This window comes from Macrobrachium nipponense, chromosome 23, assembly GCF_015104395.2.
Source record: "Macrobrachium nipponense isolate FS-2020 chromosome 23, ASM1510439v2, whole genome shotgun sequence".
Taxonomy (NCBI): domain Eukaryota; kingdom Metazoa; phylum Arthropoda; class Malacostraca; order Decapoda; family Palaemonidae; genus Macrobrachium; species Macrobrachium nipponense.
In genome coordinates, this window is record NC_061090.1 from 27876775 (window position 1) to 27897650 (window position 20876).

The 20876-nt window shown below is 40.0% G+C and overlaps 1 protein-coding gene across 1 annotated transcript in view; it reads right to left on the reverse strand.

The window, feature by feature from the left end:
• Positions 1-20876, reverse strand: part of LOC135197394 (mitotic spindle assembly checkpoint protein MAD1-like) — a 69573-nt gene that overhangs the window by 34729 nt on the left and 13968 nt on the right. The window contains exons 3-8 of the mRNA XM_064224489.1: positions 16471-16638; positions 6084-6149; positions 4859-4999; positions 4573-4703; positions 4038-4161; positions 2959-3104 (exon numbers count right to left, since the gene is read on the reverse strand). Of these exons, the coding sequence (XP_064080559.1) occupies positions 2959-3104; positions 4038-4161; positions 4573-4703; positions 4859-4999; positions 6084-6149; positions 16471-16638 (776 nt within the window). The remainder of the gene's footprint in view (positions 1-2958; positions 3105-4037; positions 4162-4572; positions 4704-4858; positions 5000-6083; positions 6150-16470; positions 16639-20876) is intronic.

Consider the following 20876-nt stretch of genomic DNA (forward strand, 5'->3'; position numbering starts at 1 on the left):
ACAGGTGTTTGGAGGATCACTTTCTCATTTCCCCTTCTTAAAGGGTCGGAAGGAAGCTCTTCCTCTTCTTTCCGTAGTCTTTCTTCTGGAAATTGTTCTAGCCGGAGGGCCTCCTCGAAAGGGCTGCTGCTGCGTTGGACGAGCCCCTTTCTTTTCTTCATTGGCCACAGGCCTATTCTTCCTCGAAGACTGCCTGAGGAGATCTTGGGTCGCCTTCTCCGTCCTGAACTGCTTTAACTATGCATGTAAGTATGCTATGCAAAGGCTTCTGGGTTTAGGTCTTCCGCTTCATGGGACTTTTTGGCCAAACCCCAAGGATCCAATCCAGGAAATTAAACACCTCCAAGACGTGGAAAAGCCCCTTGAGGAGGTGGTCCATTTCCGAAAGACCCCATGTTGCTCAGGCCGAGTTCAAAGCGTGTCTTCTCGAGGAGTCTACGAGACTCGAAAAGTCCGATTCGGCCGAAGTAGGCAGAGACAATCCCATATTTTCTCCTGTCTCATACCATATGCCTCTTCTACCTGTTAGTTTGGCAAGAGGCATACAAACGACCGTCCTCCCTAGTTCCTTTTTAATCTTAATCCAGGAATCTAGAGACTGTAGGGCCCTCTTCATAGATATGGCCGGTTTCATCTTAAGGAAGGACGAAGACTTGAGAGATTTAGCGCTCGAAAATAGATAGCGCGGAGAAGGAGGAGCAGCTGGAGTCAAAGAATCTCCATATTCTTCTAGGAGAGAATAAGAACTTTAAAGTTCGACAGTCCTTCTTTGTTAGTTACCTCGTCTTCCGGTACGTCCTTCAAGTCGAGAGGATCGGAAGGAGAAAGCTCCCTTCTTTCGTCTGTCTCTTCCTTTGACTTCTTCCTTTCCGTCGATGAAGAACTTCTAACAGGCGAGGGACTAAGAGCTCTTGTCTCCCTACGCCTGTCCTTAGGAGAATCTTGACTAACTGGCGCCTGGCTGGCTCCTGGCGCCTATCAGGCTCTTCGCATATAGAAGGCGCCTGGCGCCTGGCAGGCGCATCGCTCTTGGCAGGCGCCTGGCAGGTGCTTCGCTCCTGGCAGGCTCTTCGCGCCTCGCAGGAGTCTTGCACATGTTAGTTTCTTCTATCCTAGCTGGCGCCTGGTTGGTGTTCGGCGCCTGGAACGATCTCGAGGCGCCTGGCTGGCTCATCCCTTTCCGTGAGAACTTCATAGTCATCATCATCCTCACTGTCAGGTGTTCTCTGGCGTCTGCTTGGCGCCTGGCAGGCGCTTCTTCCTCTTCTACCTCTCGCCTGCCTGGTGCTTCGCTCCCCCCAGAGATGGCCGCCTGTGCGACAACTCCCCTGGAAGGCTCATTGCGCCTGACAGGAGATCGGTGTCTAGATCTTTTGACAGGAAGCTTGTCGTCCTTTCTACGAGGAGGCTCCTTGGAAAGGACTCCTACCAACGTCGCTAGCTGCTCTTGCATGTTCATCAAAATCTTCTTGGTAGAAGACTCCCCTTCTTCAATAGCAGGAGAGGGAGATCTGGAAGGCGCTTGAGGCTCCCTTACAGCAAAGGGAGTTAACTCCTTTCTAGCTCTCTTTATGACCGAAGGCGCTTCTTCTTCGGAAAAGCGCTCGGGGCTAGAGTTCAACTCAGGCTCTTTCCAGTTTCTCTTTAACGGACGGGAAAGCTTCGTATCTTTCCATCCTCGTTTCGGTGAGGGAGATCCCGATGACGAAAAGCACTCTCGTAGGACGCTTTTTCTGTAGCGATCCCTGGCAGTCTGAGATGTAACAGATTCTGCCGAAGGGACGCCTGATCGTTAGGGATTCTCCACAACCTCCGTACGGCTTTCGGCTTTCCTTCTCCTCTGAGCCAGGGAGCTTGGAAGCGGTCTAGGCCTGGGAGCGTCGCAGAGACGACCAGACGCCCAGTCCACTACACTGGGGACACTTACATCACTGGAAATATCACCCTCACTTTGCTTACCTTCTAATGCCGCCATTTTCTCTTGCATTTTTGAAGGGAAGCCTTGAGTTCTGCAATTTCAGAAGCCGAATCAGAAGGATTAGCAAACCTGTGATCAGCCTGATAAAGATGGAGAATAATAATGAGTAGAAGAAGGTACAGAACTAGACAAGGGTTCGTTAGATCTAGATCTACTAAGGCTTTTATAAGCCGCCTTTCTCTCTCTATCCCTCTCTAACTTCTTCAAGTAAGAAGTTAGAGTCTTCCATTCCTGAGCACTCAATCTTTCACACTCATTACATGTGTTATCTAAAGAACACTCAACAACTCTACATCCTCGGCATGCAGTGTGAGGATCTACCGAAGCCTTCGGAATCCTCACCTTACAGCCTTCATTCACACACACTCTGAAACCAACACTAGAGTCAGACATATTCAAGAAAAATCCAAAGCCAAGTCCAAAAACAGTTCCACGATAGCGAATGCCAAACAACGATCCAAGTACGTCACCAAAAATCGGTCGAAAGAAGATCAAAAGCGTTGAAAAAAGAATTCCAGTCAGGAGGTAGTAACAACAATGTTGACACCACCGGCGACAGAGAAAATCTGATAGAAAACGGGAATGGTTCCTAGTCCTGCCACCCAGAGCAGGGCGGTAGATCACCTGACCTACCTGTAGCGAGTGCCGCGAAATTTGAATTTCTGTCGGGGACGACGGAGTCTATAGCTAAGTATATATCTGACAGGGAAGTTGAATGTATGAAAATATAAGTTTCTTTGATGGTTCCAAATTGGGCAATCAACTAATAAGTGTTGGACAGTCATTGGTGTCTGGCATGTACTACATTTCATTGGGTCTGGATGTGGATTTGACATCAAATGACCGTGTGAAAATGATAAGTGTTACTCTTATTTTTCACAAGCCGTTTATCCTTTTTAAGGTGTCATATTCACTAATATTGAACCTGAAGATAAACATACTGTACAACCATGAATGTTTTGAGTGATTACTGATCGTACCTGGCTGTCAGCTGTTCTATCCCAGTGGTTAGCTGTATATCCTCCCTCTTCAACTTTGAAATGTGACTCTTCAACTCCTGTACTGTTGGCTTCTGGGTTAAATTCAATTCCTCCATGATGATATCTTCAAATGTCTTCAGCTTATTCTGACGGTGAGAGGCAGAGAGAATATTGTTAAGGTGCCTGACAGAATCTCTTACTACTTATTGACTTCAAAAATAAAATGGGATGCTAATTTACAGTGTCATATACTTATTTCTCAAGTGTTGTTTATATGCATTATGGTTATTTTAGGTGATATTTTCAGGTGCACTGTGCTATGAGTCATTCTGTGAAAGCTTGCCTGACAAGTTAGTGACCTTTTTAGCTTGTTTATTATGTCCACATATTTGAAAAAAACAATATGTATTACTAAATAAAAACCTATTCAACTCCTCATCTATCTTCCTAGTGGTAGAAGAACTCAAAATGAAATTTCCAAATAAGAATCACAACAAACATCAAACAAATCTTGGAAACAAATCCCAAACAGAAATTTTGTAAACCTTAAAACCTTACCAGTTTACAGTTTATTTTCAAGAAGTTGTAATTCATTTAACAAAGTAACCCTAATAGCTGTGTGATTCAGGCTATTTAATAACTTAAACACCTCAAATAACGATTGCTGTGAGTTTGAAGTGCCACACTACACTTCTTAGTCTCAATTTTAGGGCAACAATTTCCCAGTTGCTTTGTTTTGTGAACATAAATATTTTGTAGATTTTTTGGTTAATTTTAATAACCTCGTTCTGGTTTTCTTTCACCTATGAAAAGTCTATTCTGTTCAAACTTGTATAGCAATTAAATGGCCTTTCCAGCTCATTCCATAAGAATGGATGCATGTTTCAAATAATACAACAAAACTTCTGTTAGAATACAATACAATACAGGCTTGCCCAAAAAATGTCATTAGATGAAAGGTGACAATTGCATTAAGGTAACAAAAGTAACGTAAAACGCAAAAAACAATGCAACTTGGGCACACAGTATGTACTTGTAGGTAATGCCCAACCCCACCTGGTGAGAATAAGACAACATACCTTATAAAGGTCAGCTTTTGCTTGGAAGTGTGCTAAATCTTCACACCGAGACTCTAAAAGCATGATCTGTTGCTTTGCATTCACTAACTTTTCTTCTATAAGCTTTGTGTTTATGGCAGTGTCCCTGAAAAAATAAAAAAAAATAAACCTTTGAGACGATCTTTCTATTCCTTCATACTAAATGGCTTAAGTTGGAGTCCATAAAGCACAGACATCAGATATTTCATTACAACTGAAAGATATCAATCGCTTTGCTTTCCATGAAATTTTTCTAATCAAAACAAATGAACATAAACAATGTACAATTTGAAAATTGGTATAATTTTTGCATAACTACCTTTGAGGTAGCAAGGAAGTCCTAGTGCGTAGTATATTACTTGAGATAAAGTAAATTCAAAATAAAAAGCTTGTTCCAAAAATTTCATATAGTTCTCAATTTAATCAAACCCAAAACAACAGACCAAACACAAATGTGCATTATGACTGCTTAAGATATACAACTAAATTTGTAATCTTCAAAATGTCACATACTTACTTGAGAAATTTGTTTTCTCCCTTTAACTTGTTGTTCTCTTTTTCCAGGTCATATAACTTTGAAACAGTTGATTCAAATATCTCATTTTTCTTCTCTGCTTCTGAGAACTCACTCTGTCTTATTTCAAGATCCTAAGGAATAAACCAAGAAATTATTTTACAACACACTGCTTCTCTCTCTGTGGAGTTAAACATATAGTAGATGGTATGCAAGTTGAACATCTCTCAGAAACACAAATACTACCAATGATTTCTAATAAAAAATTGAAAGAAGTGACTCAACTTACCTTAATTTTAGCTTTAGCCTGTTCTAGTTGTAACTGACACGTCTCCAGTTGAAGCTGGCTAGATGAAAGTTCTCTTATTTTACTTTCTGCTGTATTCAGTTGTTGTGCCAACACATCTGCATGAGACCTAGTGTTTTCCACCTGAAGGAAGGGAATATAAAATACATAAATATAAGGTCTAACTCAGTAATAAAATTATATATATATATATTATATATGTATAAAATATATATATATATATATATATATTATATATATATATATATATATGTATATCCGGTGTAGCACAAAGGAACACGAACTTGAGAATATCCTGAAATCCACAGTAGAAAGGTAATTGAAACTGGGGACTTGGAACAAGTACTTTTGTAGCTTAGTCTACATTTCCAAGTTCACATTGAATATAATACTTCATACTCAAAAACAGAAAGAAGGGTGTGGTTGCAGTTTGTCAATCTGGGTGGCGTGTTCTTTAGGCAAAAAAGACGAGGAAAGAGGATCAAGGTATAATCCAGGATGGAGATTTGAATTCCTGTTGATGTGACTTCAATAAAAATGGACTCCAAACAGATTCCTTTTGCGGTGAACTTTGACCCTGCAGATTATTGAGGAACTATCCCAATCAATATCATGGCTGTCTTAAGCCAATGATCCGCAATACCATTACTTGTTAATCTTCTTTATATGGCATATTTGTGCTGAGAGCATCTTACCTTTGGTTCTTTTGATGTTTGTCTAGTGTAAATATTTTGAAGTTCACAATGAATATAATAGAAGTTAACAGACCTTTATATACAAAAATAGAATGAGGGGGCAGGGTTACAGTTTGTTAATCGGGACAAACATCAAAAGGATTAAGGAGATATATATATATATATATATATATATATATATATATATATATATATATATATAGTATATATATAATATATATATATAGATATATATATATTATATATATATATATATATAATATATAGTATATAGTATATTATATATATATATATATATATATATATATATATATATAATATATAATTATATAGATATATATATATTATATTATATATATATATATTATATAATATATATAAAATGGAACAGTGTTACACCTCTGACAATGGGAAGATGTAAAATACAACAATGTCCCTTTGTGATAAAAAGGACTTCTGTCTTCTAAAGTTCAAGAACTAGACACTATCCAAAAGACTGCATTTCTACGTACCTCAACAGTTTTCTCATCGACCTCTGTTGCCAAGTCCACAACTCTCTGCCGCAGAAATGACACTTCCTGAGTGAGAAAAAAGGCTTAAGTGAAAGGGAATTCATAAACTGTCTTACAAAACATCAAGTAGCCATATGCAGATGTATGTACACATTCACCAATATGTCTGAGACAAATGGTAATCCTACTAAAGCTATACCTACATATCTGCCAAGAACATATATACGTAATGAAGTTCTTTATAGTTGCTTTACTTGATGATCCTTGCAGTAAACTGTTAAGCTAAAGACCAGGTCACAATTATAGTAATAATATAGTAGGATAGCCAACCAAAGGAAGATACTAAAGTCATAGAGGTTTCCATTACCAATTATCAACAAAAGGTTTTTTCATTGTGCTACAAATAATCTTTACCTTATCCTATGTCAACATCCAACCAACTAATAGACATCTGAAAATGATATTGTTATGATACAATAAAGTTTTATGCATACTTACCTGGCAGGTATATATAATTAAATTCCCACCCTCCTCCCCTCAGGAGACAGGGTTCAGAGAAAATCTGAGGAAAACGGGAATGGTTCCGAGCACGTGCCACGGGAACGGGGTGGCGATCACCTGAACTACCAGTGTACTAGCGGTTGCCGCGAGTTTTGAAATTCTGCCAGTGCGACAAGAGGATAAGCTATATATATACCTGCCAGGTAAGTATGCATAAAACTTTATTGTATCATAACAATATCATTTTTATGCATGACACTTACCTGGCAGGTATATATATAGCTGATTGACACATTTGGAGGTGGGTCATAGACAGCAACATCGTCATAATTTAAAAATTAACTAATTTTTAAAATTATTAATAGGTTCCTTACCTGCTAAGGTAGCTGACTTCGTAGGTCCTGCCTCTTAGCCTGCTAAACCTTAGTAGCTCTCAACTAGGATGTGACCTGTTTGTTGAGAAAGCTAATAACAAGGGTCTGACAACTGGACATGACCAATTTGCAGACAGAAAACCCTAGCCCTCATTTACCAAGGGCATTCATGCTAGGAAAGTTAGTCACCTGAACCACACACAAACATTATAACGAAAAAATAACACCATAAACTGAGAAGGCAATAACCTTCTCAGACAACCATTAAAACACTATAACCAAGTTAAAATAATAGCCTAGCATGTTAGTAGGTTATGGGGTGGAAACTCCTTTGCCCAGTACTGTACCTGAGGATACGTACGGGCCCAACGTTTGACAATTATCAAAAGTTGTCTTAACGTCTCTGAGGTAATGCGAGGCAAAGACTGAATTTGTCCTCCAAAACATAGAGTCTATAATCTCCTTGAGGGCTAAGTTTTTTCTAAATGCCAATGACGTAGCTACGGCCCTCACTTCGTGAGCTTTAACCTTAAGTAAACCGAAGCATTCTTCCTGGCATAACAAATGTGCTTCCTTAATGACTTCTCTTACGAAAAAAGCCATAGCATTTTTAGACATGGGTCTGGTAGGGTCTTTCACAGAACACCAGAGAGAACCTGAGGAACCTCTAATATTTTTTGTTCTTTCCATATAGAAACGTAAGGCTCTTACCGGGCAAAGAACCATTTCTTGTTCTTGACCTACCAGATCGGCCAGTCCTGTAATCTCAAAAGATCTTGGCCATGGTTGAGAAGGATTCTCGTTTTTGGCTAAAAATTCTTCCTGGAACGAACAAACTGCTTTATTGTGTTTCCAACCTATATGTTTGTTAATAGCTTGTAGCTCACTAATCCTTTTAGCTGTAGCTAATGCTACCAAAAATATAGTCTTCTTCGTTAAATCTCTCATAGAAGCACTGTTCATGGGTTCAAATCTATCCGTTCCTAAGAACTTGAGAACGACATCAAGATTCCAAGAAGGTGCTTTGCAAAATCGGTCCTTCTTAGTATTAACCCCTTAAAAGACTTATTTTTTCAACATAATGTTTCAAAAAGAATCTAATTGTTTTATTGAATTAAATTAAAATATAACTTGTTTAGACTCTATTCTAATTTGATTTCAACAGAAAATTGTGATTATTTTATGTAAAATTGTAATTTTTAGAAACTCCACTTGAGACCTTTTTATGGCCAATAAAGAGTTATCTCGTATAAATTACTATAATCATTTTATTCTATCACGAGATATCTCGTATGCTTCGTTTTAGTAATTTTGATAATAGGAATTGAATAAAAATCATATTGATGCTTGATAACTTTTTATTTTTCCACTTCATTTTGATAAAAGTATTTTTTCATCATTTGAATAAAAAAAAAACAAAAAAAATTCACCATTAGAATAAACAAAATCATATATTTCTCTTCATTTGGGTATAAAAAAAAAAAAAAAAAAAAAATTCACTTCACATAAACCAGTGTATTTCCCAATCATTTTGTATGGTATGATTTGAAGCAGGGGGGGGGTTATACACAGACTAACTTCACATATCTCACACATGTAGCGAGACTCTCGTCTGATCGGTTTTCCATTATTATCCCTTTTCTTAGAGCAAACAACACATTGCCTTGTAGGAAATTTCTTTTGGGTGTAGGAGGAATGTCAATTGGAAAATGCCTTCCTGAATAGCGGGTAGGATTCGCTGAAATAGATGGTCTACCTGGTCTTGTTTGAGGGATTTCAGCATGATACTTCTTCAGAGTTGAATCAATTATTTCCAACCTGAATTTGAGAGATGAACAGCAATTTTCATTACTCATCTTGAAACACTGATATGCATTCCAAAGGGCTAGATCTAGATGATGGAAGAAAACTTTTTTGTAATATTTTTTTGTTCTTTTCCTGGGAACAGGATAATTTGCCAAGTTTTGATCCAACTTATCCACACCACCCATTGTGTGGTTATAGTCTTCTACAACTTTGGGCTTCTTTTTTCGTACCTCTCCTACTCGCAATTTCAACTTCATCACTATTGTGAACTGTGGAGAGTAGAACAACATCTTTTTTATCCTTCCATCTCATGGCCATAACTTTACCCCTACGATAAGCAGACATTTCCCCCTTCTTCAACTTTTCAGTTTTTCAATGAAACTGGCAGGTCTTTTAGATTTATTCTAACAGTGCCATAGCAATCTGCTCTACATTTTACTAGAATATCCACTACTAACTCAGGACTGGTGTAATAATTGTCTATTGTAAGGCCACTAGCCTTTATTCAAAAGAGGTTTCAGTAAAGTATTACAACCTGTGAGGATTTAGGCAATTCATTGAAATCCTGGTCGAATTGTGTTCCTTTACCTACATAAATAAAAAAAAACTCCACACATATCCTGTACTCGCTTCACATAACATAAAGAACTTTATGCCGAATCTTGATCTCTTCAATGGGATATATTGTACCCATCCCAATCTTCCTTTATATAGCAAGAGACTCTCATCAATTGAAATATCTCTTTGTGGGGTGTAGACAGTTCTAAATTTAATTTCTAAGTGCACATAAATAGGATATTATCTTATTCAGTTTGGGATTAGGATGCGAATTTGCATCGTATGCTTCATTATCAGAAAAAATGCAGGTACTGCCTGATTTTCTTGTATCTTTTTGAAAGGCATTTTCAGCAAAAATTGGGGTTCTAAGAAGTGAATTTTTTTTGTAGACCAATACAAGGATTCTTCAGGCTTCTTCACAATTCCTTTTTCAAAGTATTTAGTGCTAAGAAAACTCGAGTTCAGTGGAGTTACAAATTGCCACGTATTTGGGTCTGCATTGCATTGCTCAGCAAATCTATTGGTTTCAGTGCAAATAAGTTCAATCAGTTCATCATCAAAAAATACATGGAAAAAATCTAAAGGCGACATACTTTCAATATTCCCTGGGATATTGAGACCTGTTGTCCCTATGAATGGAAATCGAGGGGGTGGGAGGGGCAGTAGAAGTAGAATCTGCGATTCTCCTCCATTGTCGTTTCATCCATTACTGTATCTGTATCTGTATTGGTATCGCTGTCATCGTCACTGGAATCATCCAAGCTTGAATCGTCGCCTTCTGAGCCAGAAACTTTCAAGCTCTGTAAATGATTCCTCAGTATCACTGTTGTCATGGTAAGTTTGCCATAACTGGGCTAAAATAAAAAGAAATAAAATAAAGGCTAGAATAATAAATAAATAGTCAAGATACTAACAAATTACTCGACAATATATCATATAAACAGTCTAAAATAAAAAAAAAGAACAATGAAACTTACCTAAAACGTGAAAATGAAGAAATACAGAAGATTCTAAAAGTCACCACTGGAGAGCTAGTAAAATAGTGCGTACTCATCGTAAAAAAAGGAAAAAAAAAATCCTTGGAAAAAATTATACTTGACGTATCACAAAATGATCAAGAGACAAACAAACGACACGAAATCATCATAATAAGTCAATAATATAACATATAAACAGTCTTAGATGACAAATAAACAACCAAATTTACTTAGAACTGGCGAAAATACGATATAAAATACGTACAAACGAACGAACAACCTCTCAAGATCACCGGTTACTCTATATACCACAAAATACTCATGGGGTTAGCTAACAAGACACAACAGCATCACGATGAATCAATAATATAACATATAATCAGTCTAAGATGACAAATAATGCAACCAAACTTACCTAATTAGGCAAAAATACGCAAAAAACAAAAAAAACAAAGGTCAAAGATGGCAGCTGAAGTGCTACTAATGACGCGTCGTCTGCACGAAAAAATACAGAAAATTATCGTTGGTAAATCACGACTTCCAGCAGCAAATACCACTGCCAAACGTATGATATAGGACGAGATATCTCGGAGAAGCCTGCTGTAACAATACTGAGCCACGAGAAATCTCGTATTAGCCCAATATTCACGTTTAACTTTTCAACGAGATATCTCGTGGTAAGTCCAAAATTTTTAGCACACTGATAACGATATATCTCGGGTTAATCTTGTAAGGGGTTAAAAGATCTGAGAAGATCCCTAAGATCTGCGTCATTGGACAGATCTAATCCTCTGTGCCTAAACACTGATGATAACATACACTTGTAACCCTTGATGGTTTGATTTGCCAAACCCACTTCGTTCTTTAGATACAGAAGGAAATCTGCAATTTGGGTCACAGAGGTACTGGATGAAGAAACCTTCTGACTCTTGCACCACTTACGGAAGTTCTCCCACTTCGACTGGTACAATTTGATAGTAGAAGTTCTTCGTGCTCTAGCAACTGCCTTCGCTGTTTCTCTAGAAAAACCCCTCGCTCTGACAAGTCTTTCGATAGTCTGAACGCAGTCAGACCCAGAGCGAGGGTATTCTTGTGGAACCTGTCGAAGTGGGGTTGTTTGAGAAGATCTACTCTCATAGGTAGTCTTCTCGGAGAATCCACTGTCCATTCCAGTACCTCTGTGAACCAAGTTTGGGCCGGCCAGTAGGGAGCTATGAGTGTTAGCCTTGTTCCTTGACTTTCCCTGAATTTCTTCATTACTCTTCTTAAAATTTTGAACGGTGGAAAGGCATACGCGTCCAGACCCGTCCAATCTAGTAGGAAGGCATCTACTGTGACTGCACGAGGGTCTGGGACTGGAGAACAATAGTTCGGTAACCTCTTCGTCGCTGAGGTCGCGAAGAGATCCACCACTGGGCTGCCCCAAAGATTCCACAGCTTCTGGCATACGTCTTGATGCAAGATCCACTCCGTTGACAGAACTTGTCCTTCCCTGCTCAACAGGTCCGCTCTGACATTCTTCTCCCCTTGAATGAAACCTGGTGAGCAGGGGCGGCGTTTCTCGTCTCTGCCCACAGAAGAATCTCCTTCGCCAACTTGCAAAGAGTAAACGAGTGGGTTCCTCGTTTGCGAATGTATGCCAGAGCTGTGGTATTGTCTGCGTTGATCTGCACCACCTTCCCGTTGATCAACAACCTGAACGCTTTCAGAGCCAAGAAGATCGCCATCAATTCCTTCCTGTTTATGTGCCAATCTTTTTGCTCCTTGTTCCAAAGGCCTGACTCCTCTCGAGGGCCCAGCGTCGCTCCCCAGCCTGCGTCTGACGCGTCGGAAAATAATATCAGGTCTGGGTTCTTCTGCTGGAGTGACGTACCCTCTGCTAACCTTCCCGGGGTTAGCCACCACTTTAATTCCTCCTTTATCTTGAAAGGAATTGGAAACAGGAAGGAATCTGGTTGCGATCTTCTTGGCCAGACTTCGTTCAGGAAGAACTGTAAGGGCCTCATGTGAAGTCTTCCTAGAGAAATGAACCGCTCTAGCGAAGAGAGTGTCCCCAGTAAGCTCATCCACTCTCTCGCCGAGCATTGGTCTTTCTCTAGGAATTCTTGCACCTTCCGAAGACACAATGACTGCCTTTCGGGGGACGGAAAAGTCACTGAGGATATCAGAATCCCCAAATAAACTAGCTCCTGTGTGGGGATCAGATGTGACTTTTTCAGGTTCACCATCAGACCCAACTGCCTTGTTAATTCTAAAGTAAGATTCATGTCCTCCAGACATTGTTGCTTTGATTGGGCTCTTATGAGCCAGTCGTCCAAATAGAGGGAGACTCTGACCCCTAACAGATGAAGCCACTTTGCCACGTTCGCCATCATTCTTGTAAAAACTTGAGGGGGCCGTGCAAAGTCTGAAGCATAGGGCCCCCTGAATTGATATATCTTGTCCTCCGGATCACGAATCTAAATATTTTCTGGACCTTGGGTGAATAGGAATATGAAAATACGCATCCTGAAGGTCCAGCGTTACCATCCAGTCCCCTGGACGCACCGCTGCCAGCACTGAATCGTTCGTCTCCATCGTAAACTTGGTCTTTTCTACGAACAAGTTTAGATGGCTTACGTCCAATACTGGCCTCCAACCTCCTGAAGACTTCGGTACTAGAAAGAGTCGGTTGTAAAATCCTGGGGACTCGTGATCCAAAACAGGTTCTATGGCTCCTTTCTCTAACATGCTGAGCACTTGATGCCAAAGAGCCTCTCTCTTCTCTAAATCGATGTAATGAGCCCCTAAGGTTCTTGGGGTTGTAGCGAGAGGTGGTTTCTTTAGGAAGGGGATCTTGTAACCTTCCTTCGCTACACTTACGGACCAAGGATCCGCTCCCCTCTTTTGCCAGACTTCCCTGAAGTTTAACAGTCTGGCCCCAACACACGTCTGGAGGACTTCTAACTCATTGTTTGGTTGAGGTTTTCGAACCTCTCTTCGTAGGCATTCTTTTACCTCTAAAAGTTGGTCGGGAAAAAGTCTTACCCCGAAAGGGCTGCTGTGTTGTCCTTGAATCCTTCGGAGTCTTCTTTACAATCTTAGATGGCAAATATTTCCTCACTGAAGAAGTCAGCAGATCTTGGGTAGCCTTCTGAGTAAGGGAGAGCGCTATATCCTTAATAATCTCCGACGGGAAAAGCTGTCCTGAAAGTGGGGAGAACATCAACTCTGACTTTTGCGCGTTCGAGACTCCTTTCGCAGCGAACGAGCACAATAGAGACCTTTTCTTTAAAACACCTGCTGTAAACAGTGAAGCAAGTTCATTAGCTCCATCCCTCAAGGCTTTATCCATACAGGACATGATGCTTCTAGGTAAATCCGAGTCTGAAGAATCTTCCATCTCTGAAGTCCAAGCCAATGCACCCAACGACCAATCGAGAAAATTAAAAACTTCAAAAGTCCGATAAATACCCTTTAGTAAATGATCGAACTCTGAAGAAGTCCACCACACTTTGGCTGCGTGTAAGGCATGCCTACAGGAGCTGTCCACTATATTAGAAAAGTCTCCCTGGGAGGAGGCAGGAACTCCCAGGCCAAGACTTTCCCCCGTAGCGTACCAAACACCAGACTTCGAGCCAACTTCGCGAGCCCAACTTGGCCGGGAAAGCAAAAGAAGTCTTCCCCGACTCTCTTTTCCTCCTTCACCACTTATTAATACGTTTAAAGGGCTTTCTTCGCTGAAATCGACAAGGTCATTTTCAAAAAGGAAGATTTCTTGGGTGCTTTCGTCTTCGAGAATTGAGACAGAGGAGATAGCGGGGCTGAAGGCTAAAAATCTCCTTCAAACAATGAAAGGAGGCACTCGGTTAGCTTCTTGTAGTCCGAGGAAGGAGCTTCCACATTCTTGTCCTCTTCTGAAAACTCAACAAAGTCTTCCTCCTGAGAAGAAATATCCTGAAATCCAAGATCCTGATGACAATCCATAGCGGGATCCTTATCCACAGTTTGCCTGGAGAGCGAATGCGGAACTGCCTCCTTGCAAAACCCCTCTCTTCCTTGTCGGGAAGACGGTTCCACATGCTGCCGCCTGCGTCCTGCGTCCTCTGTAACGTTTGCGTCCACCATGCGTCCATCACTCTTCCTCTTGCGTCCTGCGGTGTCGGAGAATCGTCCTTCCTTATAGGGACACACTGTCCTGGGTTACGAGAAGATCCCGCCTGAGAACGAGGCGGCAACTGTACGTCCTGCGTCCTCTTGGAGGACTTAACAGGGAGCGACGAGTCCTTACGTCTAGCCGAAGGTTGTTCGGTCTTTTCCCAGGATTTAACAAGCACTGCCAATCTCTCCTGCATGTCCCGGAGAACTTCCTTAGTCTCTGCTTCCTGACGAGACTCCTGAGGCGGAGGAGATCGAGGACGCACTGGGCTAAAACGGAGAGGCGAGCGATCCTGACGTCTACGCAGAGGAGTTTCTCTAAAAGGGGAAACACCGCTCATCGCACGGCTAGCCACATCTAAGGGACGAGAAATCCTCTTCCTCTTGATAGGGATTGCTTCCTCATCATCCAATGAAAATATCTCAGGGCTACTCCAACCCCCTTGCTCAAAAACCCTTTCATCCTGTGACGAGGTCGGCATGTATGATCTCTTGAAAGGACGCAATTCTTCCACAAAACGCCTACTCCTTCCTGAAGCCGAACTATCAGAAGAATAAATGCACTTCCCAGTATCGCCTTTTCCTATGGCGTACTGCTGCAGCCTGGGACGCAACAACAGGACTGCCTGAAGGGACGACTGATCGAGAGTAAACCCCTCTCGCCTCCCTTCGACTGTCGACATGCCTTCTCCCTTGGGTCTGGGAGCTTGACAGAGGTCTAGGTCTAGGAGCACGAGAGGGACGATCAGGCGCCCCCTCCACAACACTGTCATTAAACACTTCCACTTTGTCTGTTAACTGTTTAATCTGATCTCCCATGGACGCAAGGGGAGCGAACACTTTCACAATTTGCGGATCAGTAGTATCCTCAGATACAGCAACGGGCGCAGGAGAAACCTGAGGGGAAGGTGCTACATCTACATGTGAATGAGCTGGAGAAGACACAGGCAAAGATTCATTCACAGGTTTACTCGAAGAACCAGATCTCTCACTTCTAGAAACTGATCTTCTCACCCGATCTTTTTCCAGTCTCTCTACATACTTAACAAGAGCCTTCCACTCTTTCTCATTCAGACACTCACATTCATTGCACCTATTCTCCCACGTACATACAAACTCTCGACACTTCTTACATACAGTATGGGGATCTACCGATGATTTCGGCAGTCTCACTTTACACCCTTCTTTCACACAAACTCTAAACATACCCCCTGAATCAGACATACTAATGCAAGATCAATTGCGATTGCCAAGCTAACTTCGTGAATACGATACCAATATCCAAAAAGTCAGTCAACGAGCAGGAAATTCTATCAGAGAACCAACAACGATGTTGCCGGTTCGGCTGGCAGAGAAAATCTGAGGAAAACGGGAATGGTTCCAAGCACCAGCGCCACGGGAACGGGGTGGCGATCACCTGAACTACCAGTGTATTAGCGGTTGCCGTGAGTTTTGAAATTCTGCCAGTGCGACAAGAGGATAAGCTATATATATACCTGCCAGGTAAGTGTCATGCATAAAATTACAGTTTACTGTATATCACAAATGTAAAAATAGAGCCAATACTATGCCATTCAAAATTTTAGTACTATGTGCACCTTCATCTAAAAACATTCAAATTTTTAGTATTAGTACCTTCACCTAAAATCATGCTAGAACTTCCTGGAAAGTTATAATTTGTCAAACAAAATTCTCCAACTCGGTCCTTGTATATGTTTATATGTACTGAAGACAATGGACTGTCTTATGACTTAGCTGGGGATATTCTTACATATTTATCAGGTCTGCTGATTGAGATGCAATATTTCAACTTGCACGACTTAAAATTGGTGCTGAAATAATCTTCAATGTCCTACTGCTTCTCGTACTGTGTTACTCTTAAACTTGGAAAAGAATTCAACAGACATCTGACATAGGCTAAGCTATATTTTTGTACTTTAGTTTACACTTCACATCACAGCCATCTTCAAAATTTGCTTCATTTTAAGAGATCTATAAACATTACAGAATATAAAAAATATTTAATGACCATACCTCGCTAAGCCTATTATTTTGCTCGATGTACTCTCGCTGCATATTTACAACCTTTGTCTCAGCTTCGTATACGGAAACATTGCAATGTTGCTTAGCTTTCCGTGTTTCTTCCTGGGCCTCCTTCTGGGCGGCTTGCAACTGTCTGATCTTGTGTTGAAGGTCATCAATCTGAAACGGTACAACATTTTTGGGAAAAGCATTAAGAGTTCCATTCTTAATCATTTTACCTATTCAGAACGGAAAGGGAAATATAGTTATTTGAAATAATCACAATAATGCGATGTAATCAATTAGGAATACAGTGCTATGAAAGGAGTGTATTGAACTGTTTAACCAAACAATATATGAGTGTAATGAGTAGAGAATACACAAACACACTTGTTCTAAAGACAGAAAACAGATAGGCACTGATAGAAAATGAAAATTACCAAATTCTTCAACCAACAAAAATCGTTATCCTTAATTAAAGGTTACTAGAAAACAACTTCATTGTAAATTTTTAGTAATTTTGCCTTCAGTGCGCACTGGTATAGAGGCACAGTAGGTGACATGGAAACCTTAATCATCCCTTTAAGTAAAACCTCTTTCAGCAGGATAATGAACTCGGACAGTTAAGAATGGAGTCATTGGTGAAGTGACAGCAGTCCATAATAACCATGAGAAAATATATAGCAATAAAGAAAAATTATGAAAATCCAGCACTAACGTACAAGTGGCCTCAATCATTCTCACTACTTCTGAGAAGACAAGGTAATTACATACTACTGATGCATCTAATTATAGGTTTAAAGGTGAATGATAAGCAGCAGAGGCAAGCACAAGATCAGTTTTGTTATACAAAGTCCTAGAGACCAAACATGAACAACCATGATAGGCTCCCAAATAGCCTCCCCACCCACTTAGGGCATGAGGAGTCTGGCAAATGGCTGTTAATTAATCAGCTGCTATACCAATCAGCCTAAGAAAGAGTTTAACTCTAGACAACTGCAGAGGGAAGTCACTATTGATACTACAGTAGGGCCTCGTTAATCACGGGGGATAGGGCCCAGAACCCCCCGTGATAAGTAAATACCCGTGTTATCCTGTTACCCCCCCTGAAAATTGCTTTAAACCGCCTACTTTAATAATTAACCCACCCAAGACCACTATTTCAGTGTTTATAACTGCCTACTTTAGTTCAAGCACCAAATATTTCTTCAACTATCACCTTAAACTAAATTCAAGACAGTTTCAAAGTTATTCTTTCCTATCTTCAATTTCCCCTTCATCAGATCAGCAAACAAAAGTATAATTACCTAACAATTCCTTGTTATTTTCATGATTTGGCTGCTGCACCAAACTAAAAGTACATAGTATATCTATTTCGTGAATGAACATATTTATGATAAAAAAACATGATTTACTGTAATGATTACAGCACCCAACTATAATATTAATGTGTAAACAGCAAAATACAGCAAAAAATAAAAATCTAGTTTTGTCTTTTGTTTACGTTTAGAATCAGCTGATGGACGTTTATTACCGAAAGAATCATTTTGGAAAACAATTTAGTTCCTAAAAGAAACTAATTTATTAATGGAATTATTATTATTATTAACTTTGTACATAATATTTTATATTATTATGATACAGTAATTCATATTTTATTAAGAGAGAGAGAGAGAGAGAGAGAGAGAGAGAGAGAGAGAGAGAGAGAGAGAGAGCAGCCAGCTTGTGACGAGAGTAACTTGAATAGCTTGAGAGAGCAGCTTAGGACTAGAGTAACTTGAATAGCTTGAGAGAACAGCTTGGGACAAGAGTACTGTTGACTATCTTAGCTCGAGAATGACAATGAAATTTGTATTTTAAATATTTTATGATGATAAGAAATAAAACAAGGATAGTGATAAGATATTCTCTTGTATACTGTTATAATATGTGATAATCATTGAGTCAACTATAAAAGTTGTATTGAAGCACTGTTTCGTAAATCACAGAAAGAATAAAAATATGGCAACACATTTTTATTCTTTCGCGGACCATCTTGTTCTTTTATTACGATAATAATAGATCAGTATTATAGTTTTTTTTCTGTAAGTGATGTGAGAGAGAGAGAGAGAGAGAGAGAGAGAGAGAGAGAGAGAGAGAGAGAGAGAGAGAGAGATTTTGCTGTTTACATCATAGTATTTGAAAATTTGTAAATGAGTTTATCCTTAAAATGCATTTAGTCATGAAAAGAAGAAGAAAACAGTAATTAGTGAATCTTGCTCTATGATAAAATTCGTGATTTCGTTAATTTTCTGGAATATACGTAGCATTTGGGCTTCACAAAAAAAGTAAGTAAAGTGATTTATGACAGAGTTTAGAGGATACTTATGTAAAAATACATCGGTACTTTGTAGAACGGTGACGTCACGGTGGTCATATGTATTTTTTTCGTAAATGAATATACATTTATGATAAAAAATAGTTACTGTACTGCTTAGAGTACCATACTGTAATATTAATGTAATCACATCAAAATAAAGTAATCATTGTTCATTGTACTATACTGTAAACATGTAAAGTGTATTTTTGTCTTTTGAAAAATGGATTCCCCAAGGAATTATTCCTTTAAGAGGCTTTTTATTATGAAGATATGCCAATAATATATAAGATTTGCATTTTATTATGAATATATGACAATAATATATAAGGTAAAAATGGTTTTATTACGTTTACGCTTCGTCGCCGATTGCAAACAACATACGATAATCTATGACAATTATCGTTTGTATGACTGCAGTGTTCAGAGAAGTTGATTACGTTATACCAAAACAATAATGAAGTTCGAATTGAAAATTTATGTTTTCCTAAATGTTATTACTACTGTAATTACACTACTACTATTAACATTTCTAAAAGGTTAAGAATGACAAAGGTGCTGTGAAGTGTAACTCAATGTTTACATTTCTGCTGGCCGCTCAACTACAAGTTGATGTCAATGACGTGGAATTATTCCATGAATAGGTTATATATTATGAAGATATGCCAATAATATATAAGGTGAGAATGGTTTTATTACCTTTATTGTCAGTTAATATCATAATGTGAATCTGTTCATGCATTTGTTGGTTATCGGAACTGGACGTGGCTTAGCCTACCACCGACAAGCCCGGATGCTGTGATTCATACCAGCGATATATAGACTGAGAAGTGGTCCAAGGAAAAACCTGTGATTAACTGAATCCGTGATTGCTGATCCGTGACTAAGTGAGGCCCCACAGTACTCAGCTCTCAAGTTTTTAATGAATGTAACATTGGAAAAAATTGAACTTGCTAAAAATAAAACCAATCAATGACATAAAGAGGAAAATATAACAATTTGTCAAAAATTGTATTTTTCCTAACTATACAAACCTGAGGTCCTTTAACAATAAGAGATACTTAGCGGCAGCTGAACCGGTCGTAAGCTTCGAACAAGGGGGTTCGGTAGTTAACTACTTGTCCGGCAGTTGGTGGTCAGCCCGACTGCGAGGAGAGGAGTCACTTTGCTTTAGGCCCAGGAAACGCAGAGTGAGGGGTGGCATGAGGTGGGACTATGTGTAAAGGACCTCAGGTTTGTATACTAGTTAGGAAAAATACAATTTTCGACAAATTGTTATTTGTTCCGATACGTATACAAACCCTCGGTCCTTTAACAATAGGAAGACTCACTTATTGGTGGGTGGAATCTGAGTCTTATGAACAGACTGGTGTTCATCCTACCTTGGTTCCCTCCCTGGTCGTAAGAGCAAAGGGAGGGATCCTAGCCTCTGCCCAGCTGATCGGGGTGTGCACCACAGGATCAGTGGTCAGACTTCTGGACCGAATTTATAAGAGGGAGGCAAGAGTACCTCTTATAAATAGCAAAAACACAAGAATTAGTTCCTACTTCAAGAGCCAATATGAAGTCATGGGTTTGTCTCTTGTTGGCTTCCACTCCCCCCCTTTGTTGGGGAGTGGTGGATAATTACTCCTATTCCTACTTAAAGGGATAGGATGGAGCTCAGTCGTGTAGCTTACCTGCATCTGCTTCCTGTTCAGCGAAGTGACGACCGCGGCCCTCTGCCAACAGGTAGAGGAGGAAGAGAAGCCAGTCACACTCTCTTTCACTCGTCCATTCATGCAGTCACACAAGGATGTGATGCTGTTCTGTCCGCTCGGGTGCTGGGTAGACTACACAACTTGTTGAGCAGCCACCACGGGTCCCAAGGAAAAGGAGGAAAAGGTGTCCAAGGACCTGTGGGTAATATCCCAAAGGTAGAAGGAAGTGAAAGTGGTCTGGTTGGCCCAAACCCCTGCCTTCAGAACCTGCACCAGGGAGAAGTTCTTGCGGAACGCAAGGGTTGGACCAATACCTCTGACTTCGTGAGCTCTCGGACGAAGGGTACGGGTGTCGTCTCTAC